Raw genomic sequence first — 22769 nt, forward strand, 5'->3', positions numbered from 1 at the left:
GCATCTCTAATCCAGCGTGATAGCGTGTTCTTTGTAACTCTGGAACCTTTGGTTTTTCACTGGAAAGAGACAAAGAGAGCCCTACTCTTCCTCCAGTCCCTAGTCCTCTCTAAGTAGGCTAGAATAGTTCTCTTAACATCTAGGGTATGAAGCCTGGCTTCTTCTGGAGTCGAGTGGTCTTTATAGAAGGTAGGTAACAAGATCTCCTGGGATCTATGAAAACTAGTGGCTACCTTAGGGAGATAACAAGGGTCCGTTTTTAAAATTATTCTATCAGATGTCACGGATAGATAAGGAGGGTCAATTGACAAGGCATGGAGATCACTCACTCTTCTAGCGGATACTAACGCTACTAACAATATTGTTTTTAGCGAGATGTTCTTTAATGAGGCCGCATGTAGAGGCTCAAACGGGCTTTGTGTCAAGGCATCTAGGACCAGAGATAGATCCCACTGAGGCACCTGTGGTATATGAATAGGTTTTGATCGTTCACATGCTGATATAAAACGAGAAACCCATCTATCTCTCGCCACATCATAACTAAAGAGGGCTCCTAGAGCTGAAACCTGGACTCTTAGAGTATTTACAGACAGTCCCAATTCAAGTCCTTTTTGCAAGAACTCCAATATTGAAAATATAGGTACCTCAGCGGAAAGTTGTGCAGTATGAAATTGAAGGAATTTTTTCCAAACCCTGACATAGATTTGGGTAGTGGAAGGCTTTCTACTCTTCATAAGAGTATCTATAAGCCCACTGGAAAAACCCCTTAGAGTTAGTAAGTGCCTCTCAAATTCCATACCGTCAGATTCATGCCTTTTACCCGAGGATGGAAAAACGGTCCCTGAGACAACAGGTCCTTGGTCTGAGGCAGGATCCAAGGGTCTGTAGTCGACATCGCCCTGAGCCAGGAGAACCATGGCCTTTTGGGCCAGAATGGGGCTACCAACAGAACTCTTGCCCCCTCCTCCCTTATTCTGTTCAGCGCCACACTGTTCCAGACCGGGATCAACCAGGTATGCCATGGTCGTCTTTCAACAACGATGTCCCAGCAGGGAGATCGTTGGAACCCTTCAGGCCCCACTATTCGGCCGGTGCAGACGAGGAGGGAACCATCAGGAATCCCCGACTCTGCCTTTACTCACTCTGGAGCCCCTGCCGCTCAGCAGAGACGTACAGGCGGCATCCAGGCAAGTTTTTCCTCTTCTCAGACACCGCTGTACAGTGTCTACAGAGATCTTCTCTGTGGGCTTCCTTCTAAGAACAGGAAACCAACTGAGGAGCGAGGGGGGGCCGCCCCTTTTATCTCTCTGTAGGTTTCCTGTTCCTAGGGGCGGATCCCCTCTCTCAGTGGGTGCTGTCGTGGCGAATAGAAAAAAAGCATACATTATGCATCCCATCATTTAAAATGCATTCTGCAATTTGTGCACATGATGCAGTTTTTTTCCGTGAAAAAAACGCATCGCGGTAAAAAACACAGCATGTTCATTAATTTTGCAAATTTTTTGCGGATTATCCCACTATATTATTGGATTGGGAACCTCTGGAAAAATCCGCAAAAAAAAAACGCGGTAAAAACGCATGCGGATTTCTTGCAGAAAATGTCCTGTTTTGCTCAGGAAATTTCTGCAAGAAATCCTGAACGTGTGCACATGGCGTAAAACTGCAAAGACTTTGAGGCTAAGTATCAATTTTCTGAATTGTTCCACAATTGTTAGGCCAGCCTTACACTAGCGAGTTTTACGGACGTATGAGCGCATAAACTACGTCCGTAAAATACGCATTACACACGGCCCAATGATTCTCTATGGCCCAGCTCCTATCTGCCATATATTACGCATCCGTAATATACGGTCTTGTACGGCCGTAGAAAATCGCAGTATGCTGCGTTTGTCACCGTACTGCGCAAAAAAATCGCCAATGAAAGTCTATGGGGGCGAGAAAAATACGGATTCCACACGGACCAGCAGTGTGACTTGCAAGAAATACGCAGCGGTGTTAGTGAAAAGCCGGTAATTCAATTGCCGGCTTTTCATTTCTCCTTCACAAACCCGATATGATATGAGACATGGTTTACATAAAGTAAACCATCTCATATCCCTTTTTTTTTTTTTTTGCATATTCCACACTACTAATGTTAGTAGTGTGTATGTGCAAAATTTGGGCGCTGAAGCTGCTAAAATAAAGGGTTAAATTGCGGAAAAAATTGGCGTGGGCTCCCGCGCAATTTTCTCCGCCAGAGTGGTAAAGCCAGTGACTGAGGGCAGATATTAATAGCCAGGAGAGGGTCCATGGTTATTGCCCCCCCCCTGGCTACAAACATCTGCCCCCAGCCACCCCAGAAAAGGCACATCTGGAAAATGCGCCTATTCTGGCACTTGGCCACTCTCTTCCCACTCCCATGTAGCAGTGGGATATGGGGTAATGAAGGGTTAATGTCACCTTGCTATTGTAAGGTGACATTAAGCCAGATTAATAATGGAGAGGCGTCAATTATGACACCTATCCATTATTAATCCAATTGTATGAAAGGGTTAAAAAAACCACACATTATTAAAAAGTATTTTAATGAAATAAACACACAGGTTGTTTTAATATTTTATTGCTCTCAATCCACCTGAAGACCCTCGCTCTGAAAAATAATAAACCAACAATATACATACCTTCAGATGATCTGTCACGTCCCACGAAGTAAATCCATCTGAAGGGGTTAAATCATTTTACAACCAGGAGCTGTGCTAAAGCACTCGCTCATGCCTGTAAACCCCAGGTGCTGAATGGAAAGCAGGATGATCTGTACTTACCTTGAGTTGCGGTGATGCGCCCTCTGCTGGATGTCCTCACATGAACTCGAGCGTGGGAACTTTTCCAAGGCTCCAGTTCATGAGGACATCCAGCAGAGGGCGCCTCACCGCAACTCAAGGTAAGTACAGATCATCCTGCTTTCCATTCAGCACCCGGGGTTTACAGGCACGAGCGAGTGCTTTAGCACAGCTTCTGGCTGTAAAATGATTTAACCCCTTCAGATGGATTTACTTAGTGGGACGTGACAGATCATCTGAAGGTATGTATATTGTTAGTTTATTATTTTTCAGAGCGAGGGTCTTCAGGTGGATTGAGAGAGCAATAAAATATTAAAACAACCTGTGTTTATTTCATTAAAATACTTTTTAATAATGTGTTTTTTTAACCCTTTCATACAATTGGATTAATAATGGATAGGTGTCATAATTGACGCCTCTTCATTATTAATCTGGCTTAATGTCACCTTACAATAGCAAGGTGACATTAACCCTTCATTACCCCATATCCCACCGCTACACGGGAGTGGGAAGAGAGTGGCCAAGTGCCAGAATAGGCGTATCTTCCAGATGTGCCTTTTCTGGGGTGGCTGGGGGCAGATGTTTGTAGCCGGGGGGGCCCAATAACCATGGACCCTCTCTAGGCTATTAATATCTGCCCTCAGTCACTGGCTTTACCACTCTGGCGGAGAAAATTGCGCGGGAGCCCACGCCAATTTTTTCCGCCATTTAACCCTTTATTTTAGCAGCTACAGCGCCCAAATTTTGCACATACACACTACTAACATTAGTAGTGTGGAATATGCAAAAAAAAAGGGGATATGAGATGGTTTACTGTATGTAAACCATGTCTCATATCCTGTCGGGTTTGGGAAGGAGAAATGAAAAGTCGGCAATTGAATTACCGGCTTTTCACATATATCACGCTGAATTAAATATAAATACAGAATATATATATATATATATATATATATATATATATATATGTGTCTCAATGACACACACATATATATATATATACACACTCACCGGCCACTTTATTAGGTACACCATGCTAGTAACGGGTTGGACCCCCTTTTGCCTTCAGAACTGCCTCAATTCTTCGTGGCATAGATTCAACAAGGTGGAAGCATTCCTCAGAGATTTTGGTCCATATTGACATGATGGCATCACACAGTTGCCGCAGATTTGTCGGCTGCACATCCCAAAGATGCTCCATACAAGGCAGGATGGATCCATGCTTTCATGTTGTTTACGCCAAATTCTGACCCTACCATCCGAATGTCGCAGCAGAAATCGAGACTCATCAGACCAAGCAACGTTTTTCCAATCTTCTACTGTCCAATTTCGATGAGCTTGTACAAATTGTAGCCTCAGTTTCCTGTTCTTAGCTGAAAGGAGTGGTACCCGGTGTGGTCTTCTGCTGCTGTAGCCCATCTGCCTCAAAGTTTGACGCACTGTGCGTTCAGAGATGCTCTTAGGCCTACCTTGGTTGTAACGGGTGGCGATTTGAGTCACTGTTGCCTTTCTATCAGCTCGAACCAGTCTGCCCATTCTCCTCTGACCTCTGGCATCAACAAGGCATTTCCGCCCACAGAACTGCCGCTCACTGGATTTTTTTTCTTTTTCGGACCATTCTCTGTAAACCCTAGAGATGGTTGTGCGTGAAAATCCCAGTAGATCAGCAGTTTCTGAAATACTCAGACCAGCCCTTCTGGCACCAACAACCATGCCACGTTCAAAGGCACTCAAATCACCTTTCTTCCCCATACTGATGCTCGGTTTGAACTGCAGGAGATTGTCTTGACCATGTCTACATGCCTAAATGCACTGAGTTGCCGCCATGTGATTGGCTGATTAGAAATTAAGTGTTAACAAGAAGTTGGACAGGTGTACCTAATAAAGTGGCCGGTGAGTGTATATATATATATACTGTATATATGTTTTAAGGAACATTTGAGCACATAAATCCATTAGATGTCGGTTTTGCAAGCCTGCGAGAAAATATCACAGTGCGGATGCCATACGGATTACATAAGGAGGATGCCATGCGCAAAATACGCTGACACACCCTGCCTACGGATGACATACGGATCACTATTTTGGGGACTTTTCTGCGTATTACGGCCGTAAAAAATGGACCGTATTTACATACGCTGAGTGTGAGGCCGGCCTTAGACGCAGTTCATACATTAGTGAGCTTTCTACCAGCTTTGAGTCCTTGTACCTCCAACATGCTCTTATTATACAGTCTTGTGACTTAGTTGAAAATTGACACTCCCGTTATTTTTTCATCAGTACTTTTTCCAGTGATTTGTTAACCCTGTACCAACTTTTTTTTTTAGATGTGCTGCTATCAATTGTAAAATTATTTGTTTCAAATAGAAAAATGTCTAACTTTCAACTTCTTATATGTGTTTATGTTCTATTGTGAATAAAATATTCATTGCATTCTTGTTTTCTTTACAGTTTACAAAGCATCCCAACTTTTTGATATTGGGGTTGTACAACATTAAAATCATGACCATTTCAGGATATTTATTTATTTTTTTACTATATTTACGCCAGTGCAGACATGTTTAGTATAAAGCTTTCTTACACGATACGATGTTTACTGTTATACTAATGGACCCACAATCGTACATGATCCCTATTTTTTTTTTGTATTAGTGGCAGTAGTTGCATAGTACAGCAGTATCAGAGGCATCAATGATTTTTAGTGCCGTTCTGATACAAAGTTGTCGAGGAACATTTGCTATTATGACAGCTGCAAAAGAGAAGCAGGCCAAATTTAATTCAGTACTAGTCTTGAAGGTTGCAGTCTCTGTTCCCTTAATAAGTTAGATGTGTATTCTTCCAAACATGTTCAGCTAGATGGATGTCTGAGTGGGGAACTAAAGGGGAGGAGGGTATGCAAGAAATATTTGGACTTTTTAAACTGCAAACTGGATTCAAGTCAACTAATTTAACTTGTGACCTTCTCAGCTGTTGGATCAAGTTGTTTTATCAGGCTCGTTGCCAAAGGAAAAAAAAATGCAAGCAAGACCCACATCTAAGGTATGCAGCATCAAAGGAAGCAGGGACATCCAATGTTTATTTCTGCATTAAAAAGTTAGTGTTCTATGTATTATGTTCCATTACTTTTTCCTTCTGTTCTCTTTAAAGTTGGATTTGGAAATTTGAGGAACAGAGATGTATACAATGTATGTAGAAGAGACGTATGACAAATATTACAAACTATAAAAGTGTAGAAACCATAACCCCCCTCAGTCATAAGGTCTGATCATGTGTGTGACCAGGGAGAAATACAGGTCAGGTTGATGGACTCTGGAGGAATTGCCCGTTTATAAAGCACTTTAGGAAAAATATAACCAGTAGACATAATGAAACAAGTCACCTCATTATATGCATTCACAATTCCTGTATATAAAAACAATTTGCAATTTAATGCCTCTTCATGGCAATATTTTACATAGAGAAGACAACATTACTATAAGCAAATTTTATTAAACACATAAAAAAAGAAGTGTACAAAAGTGTCCAATCTACAAATCAGTTACTCAAGTTGTTTTGAGTAATATTCATAGTTTGCCTTCAGAACAAACTCAAAGCAGCGATCTGTCTTCAGGCTGTCGAGTTCCCTGGACTGCAGCAGCATGCTTACATCAGGTAAGTAATCGGTCAGGTCTTTACCTGTGTGGGCACAAGAAGTGGAATTAGGACACAAGAAGGAACAGGGGGACACTTGTACCATAGAATACAGAACATCTACAAATCTATTCTGGGGAAGGATGCTGCTGAGTAGCTGGTGATTGTAGCAGTTGTCACTGAGGTCGCTCTTAAACACAATTAAATGTAGGAGTTGTTGATTAGATTGACGGTGTTTATTCCCACTGATTGTCGCATTAGCGGCTCCGTGCGACCTGTCTCAGAGTTTGTATAGAGACAACATCTCCATACAAGCTATAAAATATAATGTAGATGCTGAAGTTTCCCAAGTGACCTTAACAGTGAGTTAAAACATACTGGATTTAGTGTTCGATTCCACACTGCAGAACACAAGTATTTTTAAAAACCCCATCTCAAGCATGCTGCAGATGTGACTTAAAATTGTGGATTTTTACTAGAGATTTCACCAGTTTAACCCCTCCATGACCCCAGCTTTTTTTCTGTTTTGCGCTTTCATTCCCCTTCTTCCCAGAGCCATAACTTTTTTACCTTTACTTTTCCGTCAATATGGCCGTGTGAGGGCTTAGTTTTTGCAGGACGAGTTGTACTTTTGAACGATACCATTGGTTTTACCAAGGCGTGTACTCGAAAACGGGAAAAAAAATCCAAGCACGGTGAAATTGTAAAAAAAAGTGCAATCCCACACTTGTTTTTTGTTTGGCTTTTTTGCTAGGTTCACTAAATGCTAACATTGACCTGCCATTATGATTCTCCAGGTCATTACGAGATCATAGACACCAAACATGTCTAGGTTCTTTTTATCTAACTGGTGACAAAAAATTCCAAAGTTTGCTAGGAATAAAAAAAGAAAAATTGCACCATCTTCTGATACCCGTAGCATCTCCATTTTTCATGATCTGGGGTTGGGTGAGGGCTTATTTTTTGCATGCCGAGCTGTTGTTTTTAATGATACCATTTTGTGCAGATACGATCTTTTTTTGATCGCCCGTTATTGCATTTTAATGCAATTTTGCGTCGACAAAAAAAAACGTAATTCTGGCGTTTAGACTTTTTTTTAAAAAAATCTTTAATCGCTACACCGTTTATCGATCAGGTTAATCCTTTTTGTTTATTGATCGGGCGATTCGGAATGCGGCGATACCAAATATGTGTAGGTTTGATTTTTTTTGTTTTATTTTGAATGGGGCAGTAGGAGGGTGGTGATTTAAACTTTTATATTTTTTTCATATTTTTAAAAACTTTTTTTTTTTTTTTAGGGCATGCTTCAATAGCTTCTATGGGAGGCTAGAAGCTACCACAACTTGATCGGCTCTGCTACATAGAGGCAATGCTCAGATTGCTCCTATGTAGCAGATTCACTGCATTGCTATGAGCTCCGACCACAGGGTGGCGCTCATAGCAATCCGGCATCAACAACCATAGAGGTCTCAAGGAGACCTCTGGTTGTTATGCCGACACACCGATGACCCTTGGTCATGTGAAGGGGGTCACCAATGCACGCATTTCCAGCTGGATGGCCGGAAGCGCTTGTTAAATGCCGCTGTCAGAGTTTGACAACGGCATTTAACTAGTTAATAGGTGAGGGGTGGATCGCGATTCCGCCCACACGTATTCCAGGCACATGTCAGCTATTCTAAACAGCTGACATGTCCCGGCTTTGATGCAGGCTCACCGCCGGAGCCCACATCAACGCGGGGGTTCTGCCCTAGGACGTACTATCCCGTCCGAGGGCAGAAAGAGGTTAATATAGATTCAATTCTCACTGAGTCTGCAGAAAAATGTAATGAGATCTGCAGCAGAGATATTCTACATGTGTGAACGCTGACTAATACAATCATATAGATTACACAAAACACAATTTAGAGATACTACTTGACACGTGTAAAAGAAAACATTGAATGAACAGTCTAGTAATTCTTGCTTTTTACTCACACATGTAGTACCATATCTCCTTAGAAACACTAAATAAAGAAGGTATATGGCCGATGCATTAAATAAATGATAGGCATAAAGCTTGGAAATAAATAAACAGCATGCAGTGTCTTTCTTCTATTCACTTGGTCACACTAGATCCTTTAGGATAATTGTATATTTCTGAATAATGACTAGTTTACCCAAGAAAAATATATATCTTGGTACAGTGTTAGCCAGTGGATAGAAAAATATTTAGATTTTAGAGTCCTCCGTGGTTGATACCTTTTAATGGCTAACTGAAAAGATGGTAACAAATTGCAAGCTTTCGAGACTACTCAGGTCTCTTCATCAGGCAAAGACTAATAGAAATTCTGAAGAATCACATATTTAAACACAACACAGCACAAAAAAATGCCATAGATAAGACAGGTGACGTTAAGCAGAATTACCATTATGTGAGAGAGGCTGGAGTAACACTCAACATATAAAAAATATCATTCCACTTTACACGGACGAGAATCGCACAAATGTTTCATGAACAGTGATCCATGTGCAGTGCGAGAATGCGTTTTTTCCTATAAAAAAAAAAAAAAAAAAATCCGTGTGGCATCCGTATGGCGAGATTTTCTCGTTGGCTTGCAAAATGGACATAATGGTTCCATGGGCTCATATACTCTTGAAAAAATAAATAAATATATATATCCATCTCAGTGAGATGGAAAGATTTGGGAGCTCTAGGTGTTAAAGGATTAATTCACGGAAAAAACTGGCTTGGGCTCCCGCGCAATTTTCTCCGCCAGAGAGGGAAAGTCAGTGAATGAGGGCAGATATTAATAGCCTAGAGCGGGACCATGATTATTCCGCCCCCCCCCCTTTTCCCCGGCTAAAAACATCTGCCCCCAGCCACTCCAGAAAAGGCACATCTGTAAGATGCACCTACTCTGGCACTTAGCCTCTCTCTTCCCACTGCCTTGTGGCATTGGCATATGGGGTAATAAGGAATTAATGTCACCTTGATACTGTAAGGTGACAATAAGCCTGGTTAAAAATGGACAAGTGTCAATAAGACACCTGTCCATTATTAATCCAATAGTATGAAAGGGTTAAAATTACATACACATTAAGAATAAAGTATTTTAATGAAAGAAACACACAGGTTTTTAATATCTTTATTGTATGCTCAATCCAAAGCAAAGCCCTCCTTCTGTATAAAAAAAAAAAAAAAACAATAAACAAAAACAACAATATCCCATACCTGTCCGCTGTACAGTCAAGTTCCACGCTGTAAATCCATCTGAAGGGGTTAAATACATTTACAACCGGGAAAACTGCTAATGCGGCTGCGCCGGCTATAAAAGACTGGGGAATGAATGAAATGCAGGGAACGGAGCTTCGTTGACTAGCGGTGCCATCACCGAAGCTCCGCCCCATGGCGGCATGAACTCATTTGAACTGTAGCACGTGGGAAAGTTTCTGAATATTTTCCCACGCTACAGTTCATATGAATTAAGTCTTTATTTTAACAGCTCCCAAATTTTACACACAAACACTTCTAACATAATTAGTGAGGGATATGTAAAAATATAACGGCGGATATGCAATGGTTTACTGTATGTAAACCATGTCTCATATCCTGTCTGCTTTTCAGCTATCTAGCTCTGTATTATATATATATATATATATATATATATATATATATATATATATATATATATATATATATATATATATATATATATATATATATATATATATATACACACACACATATACATATATATATATATATACATATATATATATACACACACACATATATACACATGTATATATACACACACACACACATACATATGTGTGTCTCACTGATATCTATATACATATATAATTGTCTAAGGGGTACTTCCGTCTATCTAACGGAAATTCCGCGTCGCTGATTGGTCGCGGCAGCCAGGACAGGCAGCTGGCGAGACCAATCAACGATGGGCACATTCTGATTAGTCCCTCCCTACTCCCCTGCAGTCAGTGCCCGGCATCCGCATACTCCCCTCCAGTCACCGCTAACACAGGGTTAATGCCAGCGTTATGCTGCGGGTAACGCACTCCGTTAACGCTGCTATTAACCCTGTGTGTCCCCAACTTTTTACTATTGATGCTGCCTATGCAGCATCAATAGTAAAAAGATCTAATGTTAAAAATAATAAAAAAACAAAAAACCTGCTTTTCTCACCTTCCGTCGTCCGACGATGCGCTCGCGCCTGCCGCCAGCTTCCGTTCCCAGAGATGCATTGCGAAACTACCCAGAAGACTTAGCGGTCTCGCGAGACCGCTAAGTCATCTAGGTAATTTCGCAATGCATTCTGGGAACGAAAGATGGCGGCAGCCGCACGCATCGGCACAGCTTCGCTGGACCCCGGCGGGTGAGTATATAACTATTTTTAATTTTAATTACACGGTGAGTGGCCAGGCCCGGGTGTAGTGATCTATGTGTATGGTGGCCCCAGCTGTGCGGAGTAGTCGTATATCATATGAAGCTGTATGGGACTATTTACTTCTATGGCCAGTGTTAGATACTATGTGGGCTGTGCTATATATTACGTGGCCAGTGTTATATACTACGTGGCCTGTATATACTGCGTGGCTGCTATATACTGTGTGGACTGTGTTATATACTACGTGGGCTGTGTTATTTACTGCGTGGCCTGTATTAACGCATCGGGTATCCCTACAATATGTATGTATGTATTTCAATCAGGAGAACCAATGGAAGTTTGTATAAAAAATTAACAAGCTTTATTTGGAAAATTACAAATGCTTAAAACACAGGCACATATCAACAAATGACTGTGCAATTAATGATAAAGTGCAAAAAAGACACCAGACAGATGAGGTCTGCCACAAGGTAAATGTTCAGTACACACAATTGTATTATACTACAGATGCAGACAGGGATATTCCAACCATATACCCAAAAGACTATAAATCCCATTGAGGATAAGCCATAGTTTTCTTTTGTATTATAAGCCTCAACTGATAGCCATAAGGGAAACTTCCCTTTGATAAAGCAAGGCTAATAGCAGCGAAACGTGTCGGGGTGCGTGCAACGGTCTGCCCACATCAGGTGAGACATGGCTGTCCAACTATCCCTTCCTCATGGACACAATTTGGGGCAACAGATATGAATGGATGCCTGACACACAAAGTGTATCGGAGGACGCGTTTCGCTGCTGTGCACTGAACATTTACCTTGTGGCAGACCTCATCTGTCTGGTGTCTTTTTTGCACTTTATCGTTAATTGCACAGTCATTTGTTGATATGTGCCTGTGTTTTAAGCATTTGTAATTTTCCAAATAAAGCTTGTTAATTTTTTATAATGTGCAAAAAGAAAAGGCTATAAGAAGCCACAGCCAGCTCACCAATCCAGGCAGGTGCACGGAACATCATCTTGGACTAAGATGGATATACATAACGAAGTAAGGAAGGCGTTCCAGCTCCATAAAATTCAAATGCTTTATTTCTCCATTAAAAATTGGTGTAGTACAAACAGTCCTTGCCTTAGCGCAAAAGTCCAAGTACAGAGTACATGCGACGCGTTTCGATCGTACCCGATCTTAGTCAATGCATTGACTAAGATCGGGTACGATCGAAACGCGTCGCATGTACTCTGTACTTGGACTTTTGCGCTAAGGCAAGGACTGTTTGTACTACACCAATTTTTAATGGAGAAATAAAGCATTTGAATTTTATGGAGCTGGAACGCCTTCCTTACTTCGTTATAATTTTTTATACAAACTTCCATTGGTTCTCCTGATTGAAGTAGCTAGTTTATGGAGGTATATGTGATGATTGGGTGACCGACAGTAGTCACCATAATAAATCTGGAAATTTTTGTATGTATGTATGTATGTATGTATGTATGTATGTATGTATGTAGCAGCCACATAGTATATAGCACAGGCCACGTAGTACTCCTATATACTACGTGGCCTGTGCTATATACTATGTGGCTGCTATATACATACATACACATACATACATATTCTAGAATACCCGATGCGTTAGAATCGGGCCATCATCTAGTATATATATATCTATCTATATCTATATCTAATTGTCTAAGGGGTACTTCTGTCTTTCTGTCCGCAACTTCCGTAACGGAAATCCTGCGTCATGGCTGCTGCGACCAATCAATGACGGGCACAGTCCGATTAGTCCCTCCCTACTCCCCTGCAGTCAGTGCCCGGCGCCCGCATACTCCCCTCCAGTCACCGCTAACACCGGGTTAATGCCAGCGGTAATGGACCGCGTTATGCCGCGGGTAACGCACTCCGTTATCGCTGCTATTAACCCTGTGTGTCCCCAACTTTATACTATTGATGCTGCCTATGCAGCATCAATAGTACAAAGATGAAATGTTAAAAATAATAAAAAAACAAAAAACCTGCTATTCTCACCCTCCGAAGTCCGCCCAGGGGCGCGTGGCTGCCGCCATCTTCCGTTCCCAGAGATGCATTGCGAAATTACCCAGAAGACTTAGCGGTCTCGCGAGACCGCTAAGTCATGTGGGTAATTTCGCAATGCATCCTGAGAACGGAAGATGGCAGCAGCCGCGCGCATCGCCAGAGCTTCGCTGGATCCCGGTGGGTGAGTATATAACTATTTTTTATTTTAATTATTTTTTTAAACAGGGATATGGTGCCCACACTGCTGTATACTACGTGGGCTGTGTTATATACCGCGTGGCTGCTAAATACTACGTGGCCAGTGTTAGATACTATGTGGGCTGTGTTTTGTACTGCGTGGGCTGTGCCATTTATTACGTGGCCAGTGTTAGATACTATGTGGGCTATGTTTTGTACTGCGGGGGCAGTGTTATATACTGCGTGGGCTGTGTTTTGTACTGCGTGGGCTGTGCTATATATTACGTCGCCTGTGTTTTATATTGCGTGGCTGCTATATACTGCGTGGGCTGTGTTATATAGTACGTGGGCTGTGTTATATACTGTTTGGGCTGTGTTATATACTGCGTGGCCACTGTTATATATTGCGTGGCCTGTATTAACGCATCGGGTATTCTACAATATGTATGTATGTATATAGCAGCCACATAGTATATAGCACAGGCCACGTACTATTTGTCTGCTATATACTACATGGCTCCTATATACTACGTGGCCTGTGCTATATACTATGTGGCTGCTATATACATACATACATACATATTCTAGAATACCCGATGCGTTAGAATCGGGCCACCATCTAGTCTACTTTAATTGTCTAAGGTCCACTTCTGTCTGTTACAGAAACTCCGCGTCGCTGATTGGTCGCGGCCGGCTGGGCGCGACCAATCAGCGACAGGAACAGTCCGGCGGCGAATTGGCCCCTCTCTACTACCCTCCAGTCAGTGCCCCCTCCATACTCCTCTCCAGTCAGCGCCCACATAGCGTTTTAGCAGTACGTTAAACGGACTGCGTTACACCGCGGCATAATGCGGTGTAACGCAGTCCATTAACGCTGCCATTAACCCTGTAAGTGTGACGAACTTTTTACTATTGATGCTGCCTATACAGCATCAATAGTAAAAACATATAATGTTAAAAATAATAATTAAAAAAAATTCATTATTTTCTCACCTTCCGGCGTCCGCGGCAGCCTTTCCCGCTCCTCGCAATGCTCCGGTCCCAAGAATGCATTGCAGCAATGACCCCAGATGACGAAGCGGTCTTGAGAGGCCGCTACATCATCACGGGTTATTGCCGCAAGGCATTACTGGGAACGGAGCGACGCGAGGAGCATCGCTAAAGGCCTGGGCTGGATCGGGGGGCCGCCGGAAGGAGAGTATATAACTTTTTTATTTTAATTCCCTTTTTTTTTTTTTTTTTTTTTTTAACAGGGATATGGTGCCCGCTGTTTTATATGCTGTGTGGGCAGTGTCGTATGCAGCCTGGGCTGTGTCGTATGCTGCCTGGGCTGTGTCGTATGCTGCCTGGGCTGTGTCGTATGCTGCCTGGGCTGTGTCGTATGCTGCCTGGGCTGTGTCGTATGCTGCCTGGGCTGTGTCGTATGCTGCCTGGGCTGTGTCGTATGCTGCCTGGGCTGTGTCGTATGCTGCCTGGGCTGTGTCGTATGCTGCCTGGGCTGTGTCGTATGCTGCCTGGGCTGTGTCGTATGCTGCCTGGGCTGTGTCGTATGCTGCCTGGGCTGTGTCGTATGCTGCCTGGGCTGTGTCGTATGCTGCCTGGGCTGTGTCGTATGCTGCCTGGGCTGTGTCGTATGCTGCCTGGGCTGTGTCGTATGCTGCCTGGGCTGTGTCGTATGCTGCCTGGGCTGTGTCGTATGCTGCCTGGGCTGTGTCGTATGCTGCCTGGGCTGTGTCGTATGCTGCCTGGGCTGTGTCGTATGCTGCCTGGGCTGTGTCGTATGCTGCCTGGGCTGTGTCGTATGCTGCCTGGGCTGTGTCGTATGCTGCCTGGGCTGTGTCGTATGCTGCCTGGGCTGTGTCGTATGCTGCCTGGGCTGTGTCGTATGCTGCCTGGGCTGTGTCGTATGCTGCCTGGGCTGTGTCGTATGCTGCCTGGGCTGTGTCGTATGCTGCCTGGGCTGTGTCGTATGCTGCCTGGGCTGTGTCGTATGCTGCCTGGGCTGTGTCGTATGCTGCCTGGGCTGTGTCGTATGCTGCCTGGGCTGTGTCGTATGCTGCCTGGGCTGTGTCGTATGCTGCCTGGGCTGTGTCGTATGCTGCCTGGGCTGTGTCGTATGCTGCCTGGGCTGTGTCGTATGCTGCCTGGGCTGTGTCGTATGCTGCCTGGGCTGTGTCGTATGCTGCCTGGGCTGTGTCGTATGCTGCCTGGGCTGTGTCGTATGCTGCCTGGGCTGTGTCGTATGCTGCCTGGGCTGTGTCGTATGCTGCCTGGGCTGTGTCGTATGCTGCCTGGGCTGTGTCGTATGCTGCCTGGGCTGTGTCGTATACTACGTCGCTGTGCTATATACTATGTGGGCTGTGCTATATACTACGTGGCTGTGCTATACACTACGTGGGCTGTGAGACTCTTTCGCCCGGGGCCCTCAAAAACCTGCAGCTCGCCCTGGCTTCACTGATTGATCGTGCACGGCCGGCTGCGAACAACCAGCGACAGACGCAGTCCGGCCGCGAATTAGAGCGGGATTTGAACCACGCTTCGCCAACTGGTCGCGCCCGGCTGGCCGAATCATGTGTATTGATTGCATTATTTAGAAATCTTCATAAACTACATACATATTCTAGAATACCCGTTGCGTTCGAATCGGGCCACCATCGTGTGTGTGTGTGTCTGTCGTATGTATGTATGTATGTATGTATGTATGTATGTATGTATGTATGTATGTATGTATGTATGTATGTATGTATGTATATATATATATATATATATATACATACACATACATATACACACACACACACACATATATATATATATACACATATAAACACACCTATTCTATGTGTAGACATTTTATCTATTCTACTTTAACCTGTCAGTGTGATTTTACTGTACGCCGCACTGAATTACCGGCTATTCTATAGGACACCGATGCGTATTTCTCGTAAGTCACACTGATGGTCAGTGTGGTGTGCGAGTTTAGACTTTCATTGGCGATTCTCGCCCCATATACGGTGAAAATCGCAGTATGCTGCGATTTCTCTCCCACGTATAATACGGCTGAGAAAACAACGGATGATGGGAGCTGCCCCATAGATTAACATTGGTCAGAGTGCTATGCGATTTTTTATCACATAGCACTCGTCCGTATTACGGTCTAGTGTGACTCCGCTATGATAAACAGTTAGGTTCATAAATATTGGGACAGTTCATAGATAAGGAGTGTGAATGTTTGATTGTCCTCCGATTGGGGTCTGGTTCTAGGTTATGGTGACCCCACATCGTCTGAGGAGCAAATTCCTTAGTTAATGTATAAAGACATAAATCCATGTGAAACATTCATTCCTGCATTGAGAGTGTCAAAGCTCATCATCAGCTTATATTCCCAGATCCTTCTGTCTCGCTGAGATTTGACGTTACCTTTTAATACAAGTAAGTAGTGCTATGATCGGGGAGACAAAAATGTAATTCCACAGGTAGATCCATTCTTTTTTTCTCTTATTGTATGGCGATGAGAGTTCATCCTTGTTCTCAGTTTCTGCCCTGTCTCCCCTACATACAGACCCCCAGTTAGTACAAATAATTAAGTACACATTAGAAGTGAAGCAGCTGAATGTTTCTGGTATCTTGTAGTCCTGAAGTGAATTGGAGATTTGTCTCCCCGATCATAGCATTATGGACATGAAATTACTTGTATTAAGAGGTAACTTCAAATCTCAACGAGACCGAAGGATCTGGGAATATAAGCTCATGATGACCTTTGACACTCTCAGTGCAGGAATGAATGTGTTGCATGGATTTATGTCCTTTTACATCAACTAAGGAATTTGCTCCTCAGACCATGTGGGGTCACCATAACATAAAACCAGACCCCAATCAGAGGACAATAAAACATTCACACTATGAACTGTCCCAATATTTATGGACATAACTGTTTATCACTCACATAATGGTAATTCTGCTTAACATCACCTGTCTTATCTATGGCATTTTTCTGTGCGGTGTATAAATATGTGATTCTTCAGAATATCTATTAGTTTGCCTGATGAAGAGACCCGAGTAGTCTCGAAAGCTTGCAATTTGTTACCATCTTTTCAGTTAGCCATTAAAAGGTATCAATCACGGAGGACTCTCAAATCTAAATATTTTTCCAGTTTACCCAAAATATCTAAAATCCATGACAATATTTGTTGCATATGAAAATAGATTCAGATAGTCACTGCTCAAAAATACAGGCTCATTGCAATCCCTTTTAGGTGGTAAAAAATGAAGTGCAAATGTCCAAAGAATAGTAAAGATGTATCAGCCTTAATGTAGCCGTGCAGTTTGGGGAATGTATTTCAGGGTATATCCGGAAACTGTTAAGTTTTCTTGCGGCTAACAAGACTTCATTATTCCTTGAACAGAAGAATAATGTCCTTCAACTACCCACCTCTACATTGAGGTTGCTGCATTCACCACACAACCAAATAAAGGTGAGCAAGCTGCTAAACACCCATATTACTATCCAAACACGCTGTGCTAAAAGGCGCTCTGTCTTTTATTTATTCCAGTATCCAGTAGAAAGTCACTTGTCAATTCATATTCATATTATATTTATTTATATGTACCTTTATTTAATAACTGGAGCACTTTAACATAAATTGAGTCTTTAGCTGCTTCAATTGGGTCATCTTTCCCATCTAGAGTAGACCACCTGTTGAAAAAAAAGGTACAAGTTATTCTAATAAATTTTAAGATGTTGACTCTCTCCCCACTCTGATGCCCCTTTAGGTTTCCTAGCAGGGATAGACTAGAGTTTGATGGTTGATTGATAGATAGAGACAGATCAGTCTCATAACAGATGCCAACAGTGCCTGATGGACCCCCCCCCCCCCCCGTCAATGTGCTCTGTCACCAAAGCATTTCATAGTGTCAAATGGGGTTATACAGGTGCTTCTCACAAAATTAGAAAATCAAAAAGTTAATTTCAGTTGTTCAATACAAAAAAGTGAAAATCATATTATATAGAGTCATTACAGAGTGATTTGTTTCAAGTGTTTATTTCTGTTGATTATTATGGCTTACAGCCAATGAAATCCCAAAAGTCATTATCTCAATAAATTAGAATAATTAACAAAAAACACCTGCAAAGGCTTCCTATGCGTTTAAAAAGGTCCCTTAGTCTGTTTTCAGTAGGCTCCACAATAATGGGAAAGACTGCTGACTTGACAGATGTCCAGAAGGCAGTTATTGACACACTCCACAAAGGCTACGTTCACATTTGCGTTGTGTGCCGCTGCGTCGGCGACCCAACGCACACAAAAACGCAACAAAACGCACGCTAAAACGCTGCGTTTTGCGACGCATGCGTCCTTTTTCGCTGAAAGTTGGACGCAAAAAAAAACGCAACTTGCTGCGTTCTCTGCGCCCAACGCTTGCGGCCAAAAAAAGCATGCGTCGCAAAACGCAGCACAACGCATGTCCATGCGCCCCCATGTTAAATATAGGGGTGCATGACGCATGCGGCGACGCTGCGGCGCCGAACGCTAATGTGAACAAAGACAGTAGGCCACAAAAGGTCATTGCTAACGAAGCTGGCTGTTCACAAGCATATTAATGGAAAGTTGAGTGGAAGAAAAAAGTGTGGTAGAAAAAAAGTGCACAAGCAACCGGGATAACCGCAGCCTTGAAAGGATTGTTAAGAAAAGGTCATTCAAAAATTTGGCAGAGATTCCCAAGGAGTGGACTGCTGCTGCAGTCATTGCTTCAACAGCCACCACACACAGATGTATCCAGGGCATGGGCTACACATTCCTTGTGTCAAGCCACTCATGACCAATAGACAACGTCAGAAGCGTCTTAACTGGGCCAAGGAGAAAGACAACTGGACTGTTGCTCAGTGGTCCAAGATTCAGATGAAAGTAAATTTTGAATTTCATTTGGAAATCAAAGTCCCAGAGTCTGGAGGAAGAGTGGAGAGGCATAAAATCCAAGCTGCTTGAGGTCTAGTGTGAAGTTTCCACAATCAGTGATGGTTTGGGGAGCCATGTCATCTCCTGGTGTAGGTCCACAGTGTTTAAACAAGAACCAAAGTCAGCACAGCCGCCTACTAGGACATTTTAGAACACTTCATGTTTCCCTCTGCCGACAAACTTTTTGGAGATGGAAATATTCTCCAGGACTGTCCACACTGCCAGACGTACCAACACCTGGTTTAAAAACCACAGTATCACTGTGCTTGATTGGCCAGCAAACTCGCCTGACCTTAACCCCATAGAGAATCTATGCGGTATTGTCAAGAGGAAAAGACACCAGACCCAACAATGCAGACGAGCTGAAGGCTGCTATCAAAGCAACCTGGGCTTCTATAACACCTCAGCAGTGCCACAGACTGATCTCCTCCATGCCACGCTACATTGATGCAGTAGATGATGCATCAAAGGAGCCCCGACCAAGTATTGAGTGCATTTACTCAACATACATTTCAGTAGGCCAACATTTTGGACTTTAACCCCTTCACCCCCAAGGGTGGTTTGCACGTTAATGACCGGGCCAATTTTTACAATTCTGACCACTGTCCCTTTATGAGGCTATAACTCTGGAACGCTTTGACGGATCTTGGCGATTCTGACACTGTTTTCTCGTGACATATTGTACTTCATGTTTGTGGTAAAATTTATTCGATATAACTTGCATTTATTTGTGAAAAAAATGGAAATTTGGCGAAATTTTTGAAAATTTTGCAATTTTCCAACTTTGAATTTTTATGCCCTTAAATCACAGACATATGTCACGCAAAATACTTAATAAGTAACATTTCCCACATGTCTACTTTACATCAGTACAATTTTGGAACCAAAATTTTTTTTTGTGACGGAGTTATAAGGGTTAAAAGTTGACCAGCAATTTCTCATTTTTACAGCACCATTTTTTTTTAGGGACCACATCTCATTTGAAGTCATTTTGAGGGGTCTATATGATAGAAAATACTCAAGTGTGACACCATTCTAAAAACTGCACCCCTCAAGGTGCTCAAAACCACATTCAAGAAGTTTATTAACCCTTCAGGTGTTTCACAGGAATTTTTGGAATGTTTAAATAAAAATGAACATTTAACTTTTTTTCACACAAAATTTAATTCAGCTCCAATTTGTTTTATTTTACCAAGGGTAACAGGAGAAAATGGACCCCCAAAGTTGTTGTACAATTTGTCCTGAGTACGCTGATACCCCATATGTGGGGGTAAACCACTGTTTGGGCGTATGGCAGAGCTCGGAAGGAAAGGAGCGCCATTTGACTTTTCAATGCAAAATTGACTGGAATTGAGATGGGACGCCATGTTGCGTTTGGAGAGCCCCTGATGTGCCTAAACACTGAAACCCCCTACAAGTGACACCATTTTGGAAAGTAGACCCCCTAAGGAACTTATCTTGATGTGTGGTGAGCACTTTGACCCACCAAGTGCTTCACAGAAGTTTATAATGCAGAGCCGTAAAAATAAAAAATCATATTTTTTCACAAAAATGATCTTTTCGCCCCCAATTTTTTATTTTCCCAAGGGTAAGAGAAGAAATTGGACCCCAAAAAATGTTGTGCAATTTGTCCTGAGTACGATAATACCCCATATGTGGGTGTAAACCATTGTTTGGGCGCATGGCAGAGCTTGGAAGGGAAGGAGCGCCATTTGACTTTTCAATGCAAAATTGACTGGAATTGAGATGGGACGCCATGTTGCGTTTGGAGAGCCCCTGATGTGCCTAAACATTGAAACTCCCTACAAGTGACACCATTTTGGAAAGTAGACCCCCTAAGGAACTTATCTAGATGTGTTTTGAGAGCTTTGAACCCCCAAGTGTTTCACTACAGATTATAACGCAGAGCCGTGAAAATAATTTTTATTTTTTTTCTCAAAAATGATTTTTTAGCACCCAGCTTTGTATTTTTACAAGGGTAACAGAATAAATTGGACCCCAAAATTTGTTTTCCAATTTGTCCTGAGTACGCTGATACCCCATATGTGGGGGGGAACCACTGTTTGGGTGCATGACAGAGCTCGGAAGGGAAGGAGCGCCATTTGGAATGCAGCCTTAAATGGATTGGTCTGCAGGCGTCACGTTGCATTTGCAGAGCCCCTGATGTACCCAAACAGTACAAACCCCCCACAAGTGACCCCATATTGGAAACTAGACCTCCCAAGGAACTTATCTAGATGTGTTGTGAGAACTTTGAACCCCCAAGTGTTTCACTACAGTTTATAACGCAGAGCCGTGAAAATAAAACATCTTTTTTTTCCCCACAAAAATGATTTTTAGCCCCCCAAATTTTTATTTTCCTAAGGATAACAAGAGAACTTGGACCCCAGAAGTTGTTGTTCAATTTGTCCCGAGTACGCTGATAACACATATGTTGGGGTAAACCCCTTTTTGGGCGCACGGGAGAGCTCGGAAGGGAAGGAGCACTGTTTTACTTTTTCAACGCAGAATTGGCTGGAATTGAGATTGGACGCCATGTCGCGCTTGGAGAGCCCCTGATGTGCCTGGACAGTGGAAACTCCCCAATTCTACCTGAAACCCTAACCCAAACACACCCCTAACCCTAATCCCAACGGTAACCCTAACCACACCCCTAGCCCTGACACACCCATAATTCTAATCCCAACCCTAATCCAAACGTAAATGTAATCCAAACCCTAACCCTAACTTTAGCCCCAACCCTAACTTTAGCCCCAACCCTAGCCCTAACCCTAACCCTAAACGTGACTGAAATACGTGGCACTGAAATACGTGGCACTGAAATACGTGGCACTGAAATACGTGGCACTGAAATACGTGGCACTGAAATACGTGGCACTGAAATACGTGGCACTGAAATACGTGGCACTGAAATACGTGGCACTGAAATACGTGGCACTGAAATACGTGGCACTGAAATACGTGGCACTGAAATACGTGATACGTGGCACTGAAATACGTGATACGTGGCACTGAAACACGTGGCACTGAAATACGTGATACGTGGCACTGAAATACGTGGCACTGAAATACGTGGCACTGAAATACGTGGCACTGAAATACGTGGCACTGAAATACGTGGCACTGAAATATGTGATACGTGGCACTGAAATACGTGGCACTGAAATACGTGGCACTGAAATACGTGGCACTGAAATACGTGGCACTGAAATACGTGGCACTGAAATACGTGGCACTGAAATACGTGGCACTGAAATACGTGGCACTGAAATACGTGGCACTGAAATACGTGGCACTGAAATATGTGATACGTGGCACTTAAATACGTGGCACTGAAACACGTGGCACTGAAATACGTGATACGTGGCACTGAAATACGTGGCACTGAAATACGTGGCACTGAAACACGTGGCACTGAAATATGTGATACGTGGCACTGAAATACGTGGCACTGAAATACGTGGCACTGAAATACGTGGCACTGAAATACGTGGCACTGAAATACGTGGCACTTAAATACGTGGCACTTAAATACGTGATACGTGGCACTTAAATACGTGGCACTGAAACACGTGGCACTGAAATACATGATACGTGGCACTGAAATACGTGGCACTGAAATACGTGGCACTGAAATACGTGCAACTGAAATACGTGGTACTAAAATATGTGGCACTGAAATACGTGATACGTGGCACTGAAATACGTGGCACTGAAACACGTGGCACTGAAATACGTGATACGTGGCACTGAAATACATGGCACTGAAATA

General features: G+C 42.9%; 1 protein-coding gene across 1 annotated transcript in view; it reads right to left on the reverse strand.

Moving 5' to 3' along the window:
- Nucleotides 1-6285: 6285 nt before the first annotated feature.
- NUP133 (nucleoporin 133) overlaps nucleotides 6286-22769 on the reverse strand; it is a 212839-nt gene continuing 196355 nt past the window's right edge. Inside the window, exons 25-26 of the mRNA XM_077289140.1 lie at nucleotides 17654-17739; nucleotides 6286-6491 (exon numbers count right to left, since the gene is read on the reverse strand). Coding sequence (XP_077145255.1) covers nucleotides 6355-6491; nucleotides 17654-17739 — 223 coding nt within the window. The 3' untranslated portion in view covers nucleotides 6286-6354. The remainder of the gene's footprint in view (nucleotides 6492-17653; nucleotides 17740-22769) is intronic.

This window comes from Ranitomeya variabilis, chromosome 2, assembly GCF_051348905.1.
Source record: "Ranitomeya variabilis isolate aRanVar5 chromosome 2, aRanVar5.hap1, whole genome shotgun sequence".
Taxonomy (NCBI): domain Eukaryota; kingdom Metazoa; phylum Chordata; class Amphibia; order Anura; family Dendrobatidae; genus Ranitomeya; species Ranitomeya variabilis.